Below are 17,708 nucleotides of genomic sequence, written 5' to 3' on the forward strand. Positions count from 1 at the left end.
TGGTAGCAGGGAGAGAGAGAGAGAGAGAGAGAGAGAGAGAGAGAGAGAGAGCGCCCCTCCATACCGGCCCTGCTGGTAGAAACGCGGCCTCTTGCGCAGGCCGATGCCAAAGGCGGTGAACGGCCGCGCCAAAAAAAAGAAACATAATTTTCATGTTTCCGTTATTGCTTCGCACTTTTAATAATTCAGTCTGAGAAGATTTAACATAAAATACATGCGCTGTCGGTGCTTTGTTTCGTGACATTTGTTTGTGGGCTGTCACTCTCAAGGTAATGAGGACTAATTTTGTCAAATATGTAAGACAAGGTATGAGCAACCTTAGCGATAGAATAACCCGCATATGCCGCATGTCATATAGCAACGCATGGCACATGCATATACCTAGGTATATCGGAAAATTTTCGCCCACGGACAACTGCGCCGACACCGGATATTCTACGACATGGGGCCCTGAACGCTGTCGCGTTAAAAAAATGGAAACAGACTTCGCACTACTTTGTGACAACGCTGCAAGCGACACAGCTGTCTTGACAGTCACGTGGGCTAGTGCAGCGCCGAAATTATTCAGTGAAAGTAGAATGAAGGCCAATTGACGGTTAAGGTATATTACCTAAACAAATTTTTTTAAAATAATTTATAAGCATTCGACCAAAACAATACGCGCAAAAGTAATTTAAGGTTCACCATGATTTCTGGATAGGCTTTTTTACATTTCCCACAGGAACATCGAAAAGAGCCACGTAGTACAAAATTTCCTAACTTTGAAACTGCAATTTTCATTTAGCTCATATGTAAAGGTGATAACTTTCTTGAACTCAAAATAGCACGCAGCGACCGTCAGATTTATTGAAACACTTTGAATGTTCAATTTTCATTAAACGTTGCATATGTACGCTTATGAGCTATTCATTTTGTTTTACTCCCTTGTGGCTTCCCTTGAAACAGCATCACAATCTTCTGCACTTTACTGTCATCATTGTGCAAAAGAGGCCTCATCTGCTGCCGGCCATTGCCATTGGCGACCGCACTTGTTTGCTGCCTTCCGTTCGTATTATTTGCATTGCCCTCATGCCTAATGGTGGTGTGGTCACACTTCCATGAGCTAAATGTGGGACCATTAGCAGCATTTTTTCCGATTTGGAAGGTCAACGAACGGTGTTGAGGCGACTTTCACGCGATATTTCTGTGGTTTTGCTTGTTTTTCGTCTGTGTACATAGTCGCACCCTGCGAGTGTTATTTCCGCGATCATGTTCAATTGCAGTGAATAGTGATGAATATAGTATCGCAACCGCATGTCGAGTCGGTAACGGAATTACACAGGTCCCGTCGTAGCCTGAAAGTCTTTACCATACTCGAGTTGCAAAGAGGCAAAAGGGGGGAAAATGCTGCCAACAAACCTAAAGAAAACTTGCAATCTGAAACAGGCTCCGTCAATAACTGCACGAATACCACAATCCGAATCGTTATACTCACGTTCGTGTCGTTCAAATCGTGTAACACGATTTCGAGAAAAGTAGGAAGCCTTCAATCATATATAATATCACTTACCGTAAGAAAGCCGTTTTGTCGCTGCCATGCGGTAAGCAGGCGAACAACACGAACGAACAGCCATCACCGCTGCCGAAAGTTTCAAAATCGGCAAAAAAGAGCGCGAAGCGGCACTGTTGCATGTGGCGCCACCTGCGCTGTGCTAGAATAAAGCTGTTCAATCTTTCTCGTGCTTAGATATTTTCATTTTAAAACAATTTAATGCACAGCTATGTTTCTTTCGAACAGCATATGTTAAATCTTGTAATTGCTCTCCATGTGCACTTTAAATTGCGCACCCCCTTCGAGGGCCGCAAGTCGCAGCATGCTATCACTGTGGCGCCAGATTTGAACCGGCGAAAGTGCGCGCTTCAAGCCGCGCGTAGTAAATCTATGAAGAATCGATTTCCACGCGTTACATTATGCTACAGGAGGGTTCATATGCCCCATCAGCGCAGATATCCCCTCACCTTCCTTTTCCGAAGCCCGCCGGCAACATCCACACATACAAAATTTACCGTGTCGCCCTCTCCCCATTTCACTCTATGTACTGGCGAGCCGCCCCCTTCCCCCTCGAATTCGTTGTGGCTACTGCATATCATATTGACCGCAAATAAATACGGGGACGCATGATATGCAGTAAACACCAACTAGGCCAAAGCGAAGTTCTGAAACCGTTGAGGCTAGCCTGGATCCTCTCTCGCACTGCCTTCGAAATAGACTAAGTAATTGTCTTCACAATGGCTAGTGAGTATAGCTTAGAGACATGAAGTGCTAGCCATCTTGAATATGTCTAAAACGTAGCTTGACATAGATCTAGCTGCTTCTAACCTGCCGAAGCTTTATCAAGCTAGCTTGTAGCCTACTTGTGCTCCCTGGGTAGTGACGTTCTGTCGTACTGGACATGGGTGTGCGTACAGGGAGTGCGGAGAGGGCGGCCGCCTCCTGTTACCATCGGCTTGCAGGGTTACTGATCTGCAAACCTTTCCCAGCCCGCTGCAGCTGTTTCGACGACCTGCGGGGGTGGCGATCTTGGGAGAATCGAACCCTTCCCGCCCCGCTGCGACAAGTGTCTTTGTAAAGCCAACAATGCGCCTCCTCGGAGAACCGGCGACGCCAGCAACATTAACCGACCATGCACCTCCTTCGGAGAACCGACGGCGACAACAAGGAAAGCCACGTTTGGCGGACGGTGTATTGTTAGTTGGCTGGCTGTCGCCTTCACGGTCTACTTGCAGTAAGAAAGCTCCTGGAAAAGGGTGTTTTGAGGTGCGTTTTCACGGGCCCCAGAATTCGTCACAGTCTGCTAACAGTCATGGCGGCTACCTTAGAAGTCAGCTCTGGAATCAAGAGGCGCCTGCTGGGGTGAGCGTGACAAGATGTCTACGAGGACCCGCTCAACTCGGTGTGTTCTAGGAATCCAAAGTGCAGATGTGTGTGAACCCTCCCCCTCAAAGGCGGGTCGACTACGCCTCCAACGACTGTGGGTGGTCCGATTGGACGAAGGTTGGACAGCAGTTTTCCCTCACCTAGGGATCTAGGGAGGACAGAGTTTTTAAGCAGCAGTTTTGGGCTGCTCGTGTGCTTGGTCATTCGTCTTTCGTGCTCCATTTTGGGAGTCATGCTAGACTGTTGAAATGTACCTCCTGTCGTAATGTAAATATTGTAAATAAATCTCGTACTCCTAGTCCTCGGTGAGAGCAAGTTCCTCCATACAACCACGTCCCAAGCGTGGGTGAGTTGGACGACGGCATGGGCCAGCTACCACCTATTTCGTAACCGACCACAAATCCTGCAACTGGTTGCCAGCAGTGGGATATCGTCCTCCAACCCGTACACTCGCCCCGCCCCTAATGATCTAAAGTCTGCCCCATAACTTTACTCAGTCGGACCTTTCCCGTCATTGTTTAAAGTGCAGGGTTATGGCCATGCACGTTTGTGACGATAATGGCGGCTGAGGACTCCCCCATATTGCTTTCCAAAAACTCTACTTCCCCCCTTCACCCCCGGAAAGCCGGGGATCAAAGGCAGATCGTTGTAAGAAGCACGTCATCGCTTCATTTTCATTTTTGCATCCATTGCTAAGCTTGTCTTCTCTCGTACTCGACCAGTGCTTCCTACAAAGGCTCTTTTTCAACAGTATATCTGCTGTTCAAAGAAGGGGGACGTCAAACTCGCTACATTTTACGACCGGGGGCAACCAAAAAGGCGGCGACATAATTAGTGATGTGCAGTTAGTGGTCCTCGTGAACAGAAACCTGTTCAAGAAAAAATGAAACTGGCATTTTACGCTTTCCGACCACCCCGCAAGAGGAGAGGGGGGCGCTGCGGTGAAACTTGGCTCCCCCTAATGGAGAACCCTGCGCACACTGTTAGGCATAGAGTTACTATATGCTGTTAGGAATGGCCTGCCGAGGTGGCAACATGCAAGTTATCTCAGCCCGCTGCAGGTGCTTCGACCGATCCGCGGTGGTGACGCCTTTCAGAGAACCAGCGAGGACGACAGCGCTAACCGACCATGAACTTCCTTCGAAGAACTGGAGACTACGGCAGCAGGGCTGGCCACGTTTGGCGCCCCGTGTATTGTTGGTTGATTTGCCGGGTCTTCATGGTGCTACTTCAGTGGCAAGAAGAGTTTCCCTAACAAAAGGGTGCTTTGCGGTACGTGGGCCCCAGGATTCGTCACAGCCTGCTGACACTCGTGGCGACTACAGGAGAAAGTCAGCTCTGGAATTTAGAGGCGCAAGACAATGGGCAACCGGCAGCCGCGTTGCGGGGGTCAGCTCGGGGAACCGACGCGCCTTTCAAGACTCAAGATAATGGACAACCGGCGGGTCGACTGCGTTGACGATGACGTCGAACGGTTATCTCACCGAGGGAACTAGGTACCAATGGAGTGTTTATAAGCAGCTGTTGTCGGCTGCTAGAGTGTGCTCGTCGTGTTCTGTGCTCGAGCTGCATGCTAATCAGTGTGTTTGGAGCTTCGTGCTCGTATGTTGTATGCTTCGTCTTGCGTGCCCCATTTGGGAGTCACGCTAGATTGTCAAATGTATCTCTTGTTTAAAATGTAAATACTGTAAATAAACCATGTACGCCTAGTTCCTCCCAAGTTCCTCTCTACGACCTACAACTCCTACAACTGGTAACAGCGGTGGGATCGTCCGTCAAACTCTAATAGCCCCTATGGTACTGAATACCAATGAGGTTCTCAGTTTAATAGTGGACCAGTGCTTAGCGGCTATCTTTTATTTATTTCGTAGAAAGTTCTCATTTCCATTTTTCTCCAAACGACAGAATCGCTATCCCAACTTATTAGAATCGCTATCCCACTTAGGGCACGTGATACGTGGCACTGCGCGGGTCTCCACATCGCGAATACTCGAAAAATCGAATAATACTTATTAGATTCGCCCAACGAACTATTCGAACGTTCACTTCCCGATTCGGTGATGTTCGAGAATTCGCACACCCCTGGCGACAATACATTCCCTCGTGGTGGCCGGGTGTGGGCTTCAGGGAGCTGCAACAGGACAAAATTTTCGGAGTAATTATCGGAAAGCTTTCCAGTTCACTGCGGGTAGGGTCCGGGCAACGGGCCAGAACGCGTTCTGTAGACAAGAGTCGACGAATCGTGGTGCCCACAGGTAGCGATGATGACCAGGTGATTCACTTTACAGAGCTTTCGCAACACACAGTCTCTTGATCGACGCGGTGCTGCTGGTTAAACACGATCTGAAATGTGGGAGAGGTGCGCCGTGGGTAGGCCCACAACGTGATGCTGGGCACCTTGCATTCTTGGAACGCCTGGGTTATGGAAGCACTTAACATAGCGTTACTAGCATAGCTGCTAAAGAGGAGATAATCTGCGCCGACAAGCGTAAAACTCGAAGCCAGCGGGGGCAACGCAGGAGTCCGATAGGCGCAAACCTCCGCACCGGTTTCCGTCTCTCACTGGCATCACGAGTGGTTCGTGCCCAAATTGTCAGTCGTCACTTACAGCGCATACATAGACGAGGGACAAAAAAGGACGATGAAGACAAGCGCTTGTCTTCGTCATCCTATTTTGTCCCTCGTCTATGCATGCGCTGTAAGTGATGATTGATACCATGGAATGCCAACTAGCCTGTACCCAAACTTCAAATTGTCAGAGCCGACTCCGTAAACCTTTCCCTACCTTTGTCGCTCACCAAGATGCACCTGTTTGCCTCCTTTCATATGAAAGTGATGCACTCTTTTTGCCAATTTGTTCGTGTAGCAACAGCGACATGACAATCGAAAACAATTTCGAGGTGAGGCGGGAGCGCCCCCATCATGTCCCCCCTTGGGGCCACTGCTGACTGCACCTTTATTTTACAAACAGGAGGTCCCCATTAGAACTTTATGCTCCGAGACCTCCTCCTCCATATTCCATTATAATAATGCCTAATAAACTTGCCGCTGCAAAACAATCCTACATTTTCATATGCTTGCTCCTGAGCCAGTTCTTAAAGCACTGTCACATGTCAGAGCAAAATTAACATGGGAAATGATTTCCTCTCATAATGCTGCAATACCCATTGTGGGCGGTGAGCAACAAGATGGCAGCTTGGGTCAGTTGGTTGAAGTTCTTAACGTACCGACCTTGAAGCATGCCAGCAGGCGCACAAGAGAGCAAAAAGTATACAAGAGGTGTTGTCCTGTCTGCTTTCTGTTCTGTTTTGTATGTGGGCGGGTGTGCTTTAATATCTGTCAATTACATATAATGCTGGATAAGAACTGGGCGGTGTTATGAAAACAAAAAATGATAAATGGAAATACAAAACAAACGAATCAATGTAAAGTGTGATACAGTAGTCAGCCTTGCAAAACAAAGAAAAAGAATACTAGTTTGAAAATTTTAGATACTAAAAACGAGCGAAGCATCACACACTTTTTTCTTCTTGCTTGTTATCCTAATTTGTCCCGTGCCAGTTTTGCACTAATGCTATGATAACTTCTTTTTCATTCAAACCCACAGTCAAAGCTTGACTCCAATGAAAAATAAAACACATCACTAGGTCAGAAAAATTTCTTTACTACACAACATTGAAAACTAGAAAATAATATCTTTAAATATGGTATATAGACAAGTTATACAGCCACCAAGGGTACTACAGCCTTTTTCCTTTTCACATTTTCTGTTTTTCTTTTTCTCAGATCATGAAGACAAACCTTTCGGAACAAAACTTCAAGGCACAACCTCTAGTGCAACAAAGTTCGCAACTGGCCACAATTTAGTTTCTTGTAAATCTAACATAATGCGCACATGCACGTAAAATATGGAAGTTAATTTGTTATTACAACTAAAGAAATAGGGAAAAAAAATACGAAACCACATTTCATCCAAGTGCAGATAGCCTAGTAATTAGTAAAAATATACAACCTCTCACACGCTTATTTAAAGCAGTGAAGCGCAGACGACCATTTCAAAGAAGAAAATAAGTGCAACGAATTAAAACAAGTAAAATCATTTAGAAAGGGCAATGGGAAAGGAATCACAGCCAAGATTCACGACCACATCTCACCAGGACTGAAAGCCCGAGAAGGAAAGTTTTTCCATCACCAATAGTACTACTGTTGCAGCGCAGGAAGTGAGTGACTCGGTGTTTTAGATGCAAAAAGGAAATGCACTCAATCCATGATATGTCTCCCAAAAATCACATCACAGCACAATGCACAAAAGCTGTGCTGCCGTATCTGCAAGGAGATGGCTCCAGAGTATATAGTCGACAGACATGAAGAAGGCACTAGGTTAAAGAGAGCACCACTAAGTTAGGGAAACGAAAGTGCACCAACGATGTACCACCTGCACGCAACCACGCTTTACCTAGCCTCCTGCCTCCGCCCCCAAAGTATTGCTAGGTAATGCACAGTCCTCAACAAATGAAATGCAATAATGCGCATTCGCTGTACTTAGAATGTGTGTGACGTGAGGCAATGCGCTAGAAAAAAATACGTCTTTAGTACAAGAAGGAGGAGACTGCGCATGCTTATTTTTTATCTACATCGTCACACCAACCCGATGTGCATCGCTTGCATTTATCACATTTCATTCGTTGATCACTGCGCACAGGTACAGCTCGTTCAATCACGACAGTGAAGACGCTGGCATACAGCTAAAAAAAAAAAAAAAGATACAGTGTGTGCCACTTAGATGCACCGAATGCTAAATGAGCATGCCTCGAAGCTCTTCCCATGCATTGCAGGGACATGTACAAGACTCAGCTCCATTTTGCCATAAGTCACTGCAAAGGTGCATGCGTACACACAAATAGAAAAGAGCTTGCCAGGCACATGAGCGTGGTTTGGTTAGTCCTCAGTATGGTGCAAGTAAATGTAGACATTTTCAGCCATTAGTTAAATGTTACCAACAAAAGAAGCTGTATAGAGGCAAGAACAAAAAGGAAGCGAGCCTGTCACAATGGTGACCTGAAGGTGTACATGTTGTTTAAGCCACGCATACATAAATATCTCGCAACACCACAAAGAAACAACAAAACAGGCTGCTGGGACTTAAACGAAGACTAGTAAAGCCATGGCGCTGGAGACTCAGAGGGAAATGTCTCTACACAACCAATTCACAAACCCAGCACACTTCTTGCTGCAGCGAAAGCAAAAGCGCATTAAGGAAGGCAAGCCATGTGCAGATTAATCTCAGTTTAACTCACCACCACATAAAGTTGAAACTAACGGCGTTGGCTAGAAAATATAACTTCAACAATCTTGCACAAAGTTGTCTGGTCACCCCTGTGTAAACAAGACAAAAAAAAAGCTAGAAACATAATTATCTCCAGATTCTCAAGAAAGCCTTGAATGTATATCACACGCTTCCATGCCAGATCACTTGAGGGACTAAAGATGTGCCATATGGACAACAATGAAATTAAAGCTAGCCTAAAAACACTACATCAAGCATTATCTCCTGGCTACTAAGGTACTTTACAGGTTACCTGATTATTTACAATGCACACACACGTACACATCAACACACACCAAATTATTGCAGCTTTTCTCATGGAAGCATTTGGGTATGCTATCAGTGTAAACTGCCCTACGTCACAAGTGATGCTACGCATGCAATGAAAGCCAGAAGTATTTGCACCTATGCTTTGCTAAAATTTCACAGAAGGCGGCGTATATGAGCCATCAATGGAGCCTCGGACGTGTGCCTTTCTTGGTTCCAAAAAACGTATGGACGCAAACGCACAGCCAGCCTTACGAAACTACTCACAAAACTCTTGAGCCTGGTGCAGCAAACGTGAAGTCTCCTTAGCGGGAGCTGCTCGTTGAATAGATGCAAGCAAAGCAAATTTCTTCAATGAGTGAGATTGGTTCATCAGCTTCACACTATCTCAAAAAGATACATTCCCATTTCAAAACAGCACATGCAAAGCATAAATGGACAGTGTTTAAACAAAAGAAATGGATTACTCTTAACTTGCTGAAAGTCTTCACATACACATTACTGGCACACAAAAATAAAGGGCCATCCAGTGTTCTCATTTTCCTTCGAGCTTCACAATAACAGGCTTTCTCCGTCACACCTGAACAGTACTTGACAGGGTTTGAACATGCATGCACACAATGAATGAAGCAGTCTCTCTGCACAAAGGTTCACACGGTTGAAATGTGACAGCCACGCAGATAATGAATGACATGTCTCTGCTCTTAGTTCCCAGGGCTACCATGGCCGCTGGCACTTGTCTCTCACGTTCCCTTCACTCGCCACCAATTGTTCAGAGGGTGGTGGAAGTGACGGGAGAAATACCATGCACAAGCAACGTTGGGGGCAGTCCTGACGTGAGGAGGTCCAGCTGGTTGAGATAGGCGAGGCGCTGGGCGTCGCCATCGTCTGATGGGGGCGGGGGTGGCGGCAGGTACAGGAAGAGCACGGCCGTCGTCTGACTGTGCTGCTTGATCATGGCGTTGACGGCGTGCAGGTAGTCCTCCCGCGGACCCTCGAGCAGGCCCGCCACGTGGTCCCACAGCACCACGCTGATGGTCGCCTCGATGCGCAGCAGCTGCAGCATGCTCTCCCAGTGGCGCCGGTGGCGAGCAACCTGCTTCCAAGAGCAGAATAGCAATGTGGCAGTGGTAGCTATAGGCGGTAGTTATGCGCAATGCTGGCTATTCCATCGGTACCCGCTTCAAGGAAACAACATTTGTGTACTACCCTGCCTATAGGCGAGAAGTATAAGCGGATCCACAATTTCAATTTTTTGCTACTCACAACAGTAAGATTAAGAAACAATGGTGCACGAGTAAGCATAGAGGATGTTAACTGTGGTGTCTTAAGTGAACAGTACAAATTAAATAATGAAAACGGACGTGAAAGTGCATGAAAAGAGAACTTGTCGCAGGTGGGGATCAAACCCGCATCTTCAGCATTCCATGTGTGTTGCTTTACCAGTTAAGCTACCGTGGCAACCATTCTCCCTCCCACTTTCTTAGGTGTTTGTCTATGAGTACAAGATTAGCCCTGGGAGTTTTAGCCAGTACCTCTCACAGCGAAGACAAAAGACGGGGAACATCTGTTTAACCACAGGTATCACACAGAACATCAGCTCTGGAGCTGGCATATTCTGTTACTTTGCTTACTCCCAATAAGAGCAATGAACTATATCTATGGGTACAAGATTAGCCCTGGGAACTTTAGCTTGCATCTTTCAGAGCAAAGACAAGAAATCGGGAACATATGTTTAACCACAGGCATCATATAGTACATCAGCTTTGGAGCAGGGACTGTCTGTTACTTCGTTTACTCCCAATAAGATGAAACATTAAGCCTATCCCACCAAATAACAGATAGAGCAAGCAAGAAAGTAAATGAGTGAATGGGAGTACTACTGCAGGCAGATCCAGCAATTGACCTGCCTGAGCATGTTTATCATGATGCGAAAGCCTTGTCTGCACTACATCACTGGTCAGCGAGAAAATTCTCTGCCAGAAAGACAAAAAGACACAACCATTTAACAACTTGGGAGCCATCAGGATAATGAAGGCCGAACTCCCCACTCACGCAATAGCCTTGTTTGCACGTGGCTAACATCAGTGTGCATCACTCCTTAAAGCACAATGCACGCTTCACCATGAAGCCTGCTATGTTACTTAAAATGACAGAAAGCTGAGCTAGTTCGTAAGAATTCATTATGCAAAAAAGAGGTGAGGTGTGCAGACACGACACAAGAGTAGAGAAGTGGACACAAGAGTAGAGAACCACAGGCTTTCTTTTTCTTATCAGGCTGCTATCTAGCACTTCACAAAATGAACAAAAAGAATCAGATTCTTTTGTTTTTCTTTTAATTTTAATTCTGGAGTTTTATGCAACAATATCACAATATGATTATGAGGCATGCCTAGCAAGAGTACTTCGGATTAATTCTGACCTGCACAAACAATTTTTTTTTTCAATTTTGCCCTCATCGAAACGTGACCACCGGGGCCGGGATCGAGTCCGTGGCCTCAAGCTTCGCAGTGTAACATCCCAGCCAACGGGCTATTGTGGTGAGATACAATGATAAATGATAACGTCACAACATGCCAAAGTTAAATTCTCATTAGGAGCCATCCCTTTGGAACATGGCCAAGCCCCTTGTGCTCTGCGCTGTTGGCAGCTTAGTGATGCGAGTGAAAGCATGGGCCATGGACACACCTCCTCGCCGCCGTCGCCTCCTGCGCCGCAGGGCCCAATGCACATGAAGATGCGCAGCGTGGTGGCATGCTTCCAGCCCGGCACCATGTGCAGTATGCACGCCAGCTGCATGGTGAAGAGCCAGCAGTTGTCGATGACACCGGGGCTGTCTCCCGGGTTCAGGAAGTTCAGGGGCCACACGTCAATGTAGAGGCGCGTGCGAGACCGCACCACTGACGCTTTGTCCAGATGCTGAAAGTGGCGTGCCAGGCACACATTCTTCTGCATCCAGAACATGCAGTCGTACACCATGGCCACATACTCGGCTGGGCCCAGCGGCCGCTGCTGGCTTGATGCGTCTCGCAGGCCCAGGAACTCCTCCTCACGCACCTGCCAAGCAAGGACAAGGATGAAGTGGACAGAGCTGTGATGACACCATCTGGGAATAGTTGTGTGAAATTGTGAAGCAAGGTCGCTATTTCTGCCCAGTATTTTGCACGTTGCGCTGCATTACTATTCCCATCTCAGCTTATCGACACTCAGGTTGTGTTCTAAAGCTTAAAGGGATACTAAAGGAAAATATTAGGTCGAGCTAAATCGAAAGATTAGGCTTCTGTAGTAATGAATTCAGGATTCGTAACGAGAACAGAGCTTTTATATCTGAACATGTCTTACTTATTCTATTAATTTTACATCCCCAAGCTATGTGGAATGGAACTATGAAGTATGTTATAGTGAGAGGATTGACCACCTGGGGTTCTTTAACACACATCTATATGACATTTTTGCATTCCCCTCACAACAGAAGGAAGCCGAAGAGAATAAATCAGTGCTATTTATGAATTGTAGCCAGTGATTTTACTTATGCGTACCCAAATGGAATGAACTTCCAGAATAGCACCAGTTTCGGGGTATGCTTCATCGAACTCGTCGTAATAAGGCACTGTTGTTCCCCTTGCTTCTTGATGAATTCTGGTGTTTTACACGCCAGAACCACAAATTTATTATGTGGCACGCTGTAGTGGGGGACTCCAGATTAATTTTTACCACTAGGGGATCTTTAGCCTGCCCCCAATGCATGGGATAGAGATACGTTTTCATTTCACCTCCATTGAAATGCGGCCACCGTGACCGAGATTTAATACCGTGACCTCATGCTTAGCAGTGCAACAACATCATAGCCGCTAAGCTACCGTGGCAGGGCTTACTTTTTAAAAAAACTCTCCTTTATGCATTGAAGCACAAGAGTAACTGGAACGCCCGTGTATTTCTTCCCATAGTTTGGGAAACGATATCTTAAAACTGGTTTCATCCCAAAAATTCATTTCATTTCAAGTGGATACATACTACAAACTCACTGACTACAATTCGTAAATTGCAGTATGTGCTGTAAAGTGATTAAGAAGTTAATTAGTAAGATATTGTTAATTAGTTGAATATGTGTTTTGACATCTTGTGATAGTCATGTCCACCTCTTTGAATATTCTGGCTCATGGACAAGAATTATCCTATCTGGTACAAGTGATCTTTAAAAATTCCACAACACATCAATATAATCACCCCGTAGAATAATAAATAAATAGGGCCCGACTGTAAGACACATCAGTCATGAAACACCTTATGTACAGCTGCAATAATGTGCTGCCACTAAGGCTGTCACTAAGTTGGAGTGCTTCTTCAGAAGGGAGAAGTTCCAACCAACAAAGAGCTTCAATTCATTTGATTCACCATCACCTGTCTGCCCGTCTGATCGTCACAGTCCGTATGACAATGCTCATCCTTGAATCTTTGCTGGCGTACACCAACCTTGGCAGTTCGCAAGTCCTTGAACGAGCTGTTCTGGTCGAAGAAGTCTGTCGGGTGGCTGTCGTCGAAGAAGCCAAACAGGATGGTGTTGGGTTTCATGGCTCCCAGGCCAGATACACGCACCAGGTGGTGCAGCCCCTCTTGCACGGACTGTGCCATGGTCACCTCCACAAATGCCTTAACCTGGTTAGACAATGCAAGGAATCATATCACAAATGCCAGCTATCTTTCTAAAAAAAAAATCCAGTAGAACTCAAAGCCAAAGATGAAAGCCAACCACTGAACATTAGCTTATGGTGGTTGCCTGAATTCTACTCAGAAGTAGTGGGCCACGAAAAGAGTTTGACGTTTCTTCCTCTAAGAAAGGATTCAGCTCTCTGCACACACAGAGCAAACTGCAGAATCCTTAACATCGAGTGTCAATTGGCAATGGGTGTCTCGTTTCTTTACGTGTGCATGCATGCAATGTGCTGTGTTTTCTGCTCTCATATAACCTTTTACTGCTTCAAGTGAACAGCACACAATGACTTGAGGGTGAGTATGGGCATGACGACTAAAGAACTGTCATCACTCTCGAATGTACAGCAGTGAGCTTGCCAAACTCAATTCTGCAGCACCACACTCCGAGTACGAGCCTCTGCTGATGCTTAGCTACCCTAACAGGTTCAGCAACCAACAAGGTGATATCGACAGTCCAACAGTGATAACAGACTCTGGCATTGAACAGCATACAGCATATCATCAAATGAACTCTCATTTGAGAAGCTGTGGCTACACCACAAGAGCATTTGCTTTTCTCATGCAGGCAAATTTAAAGCAGTTTTTAGCAGTACTTTCTCACAAATGTTTCTTCAGTCAACCTTCTTCCAAAAACCATCAGCATTTGCTCTCTGCAGCTCACATAGTTTAAGTACACCATCCTGAATCATGATAGGTGTTTGCATCAAGTCTGACATTCAAGCCTTCATGAGCACACACATGGCAGTAAAGATATGATGTACCCTTTATAAAGTTAGGTTGGTTAACAACATTTCGAACCAAGAAACTCTATGTTTCAGGGACGTTTCGGGGCCAACCCTGTGCTTTCGTCAGTGTTTAAACCACGGATGACGGCTGGGAGCAGTTTTATTAAACATACAGAGTGTAAACAAAGGACGGTTTCAGTAGGCTCTTAGTAAGCCTTTTTCCTGCTGTTGTTAAAGCACAGGGCAGATAAAGGGAGCAAAAAAAAGTGCGGGCTAGGGTTGGGGGAGTCGAAAGTGAATAGAAGATACTGGTGCTGGTGGAACATCGCCCGCTTCTCTCCTCTCTGTTATGGTGAACAGGCTGTTAATCTATACAGCTGGCGGTATGTATGTTGTATGTTGGAGCCGTCATTTACAGTTGAATCTCGTTAATTCAAAAACGCTTAATTAGAACTTTTGATTTAGTTGAACTGATGCTGTGGTCCAAAGTTATGCGTATTCAATCAGCCAAAACGCTCGGTAATTCGAACGAGCAAGCATTTGCGACGGTTAATTTAAATGTATTGCGCTCTCGCAATGCTCTCACCAGCGCACCAAATCACGCGGCGCACCTCTGACCACCATTCCTCTGACACCGCCATAGAGGAAAAGCTTAGGAGAGACCCTTCAACACTGCGTGCAATGAAAAAAAGAAAAAGGCTGTGGCGGACACTTACGCACAGGCATGTGCGGGCGCGCATCACCATTTACTTCTGTTAAGGACGGGTGTTCCTGCACAGTTAATGACCAATTTTCCGCACCCCCAATTTTTCGAACCTGCTTGATAATACGGATGCCTTCGCGACACCTCTATAAGAACGTCTGACATTTCGGACGCAAAAAACCTTCGCCATCTGATTTTCCGGGCTTTATGCCATGACCGCAGGTCGGAAACGGCATCAATCGAAGCCACCACCACTGCCACTTTGATTATTTCGCTGCCTCGAGCCAGCGCTCTCGCACGCAGACCCGCTGGCAGCCGTTGCCACACCGCGGCAACGCTAGGCCTAGCTGACTCGACGTTCGCTATCAAGCTCCTTGCTGTACAGTACTGTGTTTCTCAGTGAAACAATTCGCCGCTGTTAGCAATGGCGCGGACTATGCCGTTGTAATTCTTGTCAATGGTTTTGGAGTGTGGGAAGCATGACGCGTTGCATAATGCCGGTTCCCAAAAGTCAGCTTCGCCCCAATACGGCAGTGTCACGCGGTAAAGCGTACCAAAAGTTCTAAGGGGCAATTGTCACGTGTGCACCCGCCGTCTCTTATCAGAGTACGAGCACCGATACGCCTAATAACTGACTATAATCTGTAAATACGCGTGAGTAAATCTTGTGGAACTTCTCACTCATGTGTTAGCTCAGTGCACATGCGCCGCTGCAGGTAAGTCCTCCATTCAATTGGCTTCCTTTAATTCGAACAAAATTTTCGGGCCCCTTCGAGTTCGAATTATCGAGATTCGACTGTACTACGTCATCACTAATTAGCCAAACCAGGCAGGCAATCTTGTCGAAATATTTAGCTTTCAGAATGTGTTCTTGAGCTGTCTAGACCCAGCCGCTGTGACCAAATGGCCAAAACTTTCTCAAGGGACAAAACTCGTAGAAGCCGCCTAAGCGAAGAAAAGTGTGGCCAACAGGTCACAGCTGTCCCGTCAACACACTGCACCTTGAGCTTGTCAAGCAGGGCAAGCCAGTAGGGGTACTCCTCCAGGACAGGGTCGGCCGCAAACTCTTTGGGCGAGCCGACCTTGACGTGACCGAGCACATACAGGCCACTTTTCTTGAGGTCATTGGCAAACAGGATGAGTGGCAGTGAGGAGCGCGGGTTGGCAACCAGCAGCAGGAACTGTGGCCGCCAGTACTTGACGTGGTCCTTGCGGCTGTCCAGCAAGAGAAGGTACTTGCGTACCTGTGCAGAGAAAAAAGAACCAGGGCTTCGCTTGAACAAGCTTGTTGACTCAATACTCGCTATGCATCTTCAAGCAGCAAGGGCATCTATAGAATAATTCTGCAATCTCAATGACCTGTGAATAAAACATCTCACAGCCATAAAAACAAGATGGAAGTTAACAGGAAGACAGTATTCCAAAACAATGTGGCGTGGTGATAGTTGGCGGTCACCACAATTCAATATGTTCATGCGGAGAAGAAACACCAGCTGGAAGACAGACAGAAGTGCTCCCATTGTTGTTCTTCCTCTTTGTCTTCCTCTTTCAGAGTAAAAAGGTGTTCATTTTTCATCAGAAGGGCAACCTTGCGGTCACGGTAGTAGAATAAGAGAGATAGCGAAACGGTGCCACTTTGCCAATGCTTCAAGCGTTTCACGGCTGCTCTAGAGTTGCCACTGCTTTGTGCAAGGTGGCAGCACGAATATTTCAGGCAAATTCCTCCGATTCGCCGTAAGTGAAAGTACACAGTCACCAGACGTCATGAGCTATCAAATCTTATTTTCCATGTTTTGCCTCTTTCAGAATAAACTTCACATCATATTGCCATACACTATACTCCATTCCATACATAGCAGTAACACTGTGGAAGCTATGCAATAAGTTTGGTCAACAAAAGTTATCACTCCATGCGTTGCTTTCATGTTTCGCTGCACACCAACAGCATTGACTGCTACGTATGGAATGGAGTATAGAGAGGTATTAGATGGTGCTGAATAGCTTTCTATGCTTAAAACAGACTGCTATCACGGATTTGCACAAGTAGCATACCTGCAGGCAGGACATTTGCTCCTTGGTTTTTTACGTTTTTATTTATTTATTTTTCTTGATACAGGGACTAAATTTACACAGTTTCAAAAGGACCGATGATCAGAATGAACAATTTTAAGGTAACAATTCATCACTGTTTACTAGAAATTGAAGTATATTAACATTTGTTAATTAACCACATTATTCTTAACATTATTAACATTATCACAATTATGATGATGATGATGATGATGATTACATTGAGTTTTTTAGAGAGCAAGCAAGGGCATTGGAAAATATAAAGCACATCACAATTGCAAAATTATACAACCCTGACTGTGAGTGCAGCTTCAACCATCCACAGTTTGTTTTCATGGCCAAGCTTTCAACTTGCAAACTATGGGAATGGAATAATATGGGAAGTATTGGACATGAAATTGAGGACGTCAATCTTCAAAGCTGTTGTTTGTTCAGGGCAACCGGGAACAAAAATTCAACTTTGCTATTGCCGTGTTAGCCATATATGTATAAATTATCCTTGTAGGATAACAAGGACACGATCATGGCCAACGTGCTGCACGACTACATGTCAATGAAAATGTGCCAGTATGCAAAAGAATAAATCGAAAACCAGAGGCCAGAAGTAAAAAAAGAAGACTTAGGAAGGTGTCGAAACAGATGTAAACTCGTTCTTCTTAACAATAAGCGCAGGAGCATTCATGTTCACTCACTTTTCTGCACTCAGTCATAGTGTTATTACATCTGCACCATTTGTTTTCATTGTGCATTGTAACCTTGAGCAGCTATTCATTTTCTAGCATATTCTAAGTGCACTCACAATTAAGAGCCATGTAACCAATAAAACTGTGTGGTTCTTATTTGTTAGCAGATTAATCTTCTGTTTCCTTGGGGAGCTCCATAATAATTAAACAAGTGCTGACCATGCAACCTGGCAATTTACTTACACCTTTTGCTTAAAGCAACATTGTATATAACCTCAATAGTACACACAATAAGGTGCAAGCC

At 45.6% G+C, this 17,708-nt stretch overlaps 1 protein-coding gene across 4 annotated transcripts in view; it reads right to left on the reverse strand.

Annotated features, from left to right (window-relative positions):
* Positions 1–6,561: 6,561 nt before the first annotated feature.
* The window catches only part of LOC142575713 (solute carrier family 12 member 9), a 38,580-nt gene continuing 27,433 nt past the window's right edge, over positions 6,562–17,708 (reverse strand). The window contains exons 11-14 of one of the 4 annotated variants that reach the window (XM_075685281.1): positions 15,653–15,895; positions 12,912–13,166; positions 11,199–11,567; positions 6,562–9,606 (exon numbers count right to left, since the gene is read on the reverse strand). In XM_075685281.1, coding sequence (XP_075541396.1) covers positions 9,283–9,606; positions 11,199–11,567; positions 12,912–13,166; positions 15,653–15,895 — 1,191 coding nt within the window. In that variant the 3' untranslated portion in view covers positions 6,562–9,282. Of the gene's footprint in view, positions 9,610–11,198; positions 11,568–12,911; positions 13,167–15,652; positions 15,896–17,708 lie in introns of all 4 variants that reach the window. The other 3 variants (XM_075685280.1, XM_075685283.1, XM_075685282.1) reach the window with 3 other exon arrangements.

Source organism: Dermacentor variabilis, chromosome 3 (assembly GCF_050947875.1).
Source record: "Dermacentor variabilis isolate Ectoservices chromosome 3, ASM5094787v1, whole genome shotgun sequence".
NCBI classification, from domain to species: Eukaryota; Metazoa; Arthropoda; class Arachnida; order Ixodida; family Ixodidae; genus Dermacentor; species Dermacentor variabilis.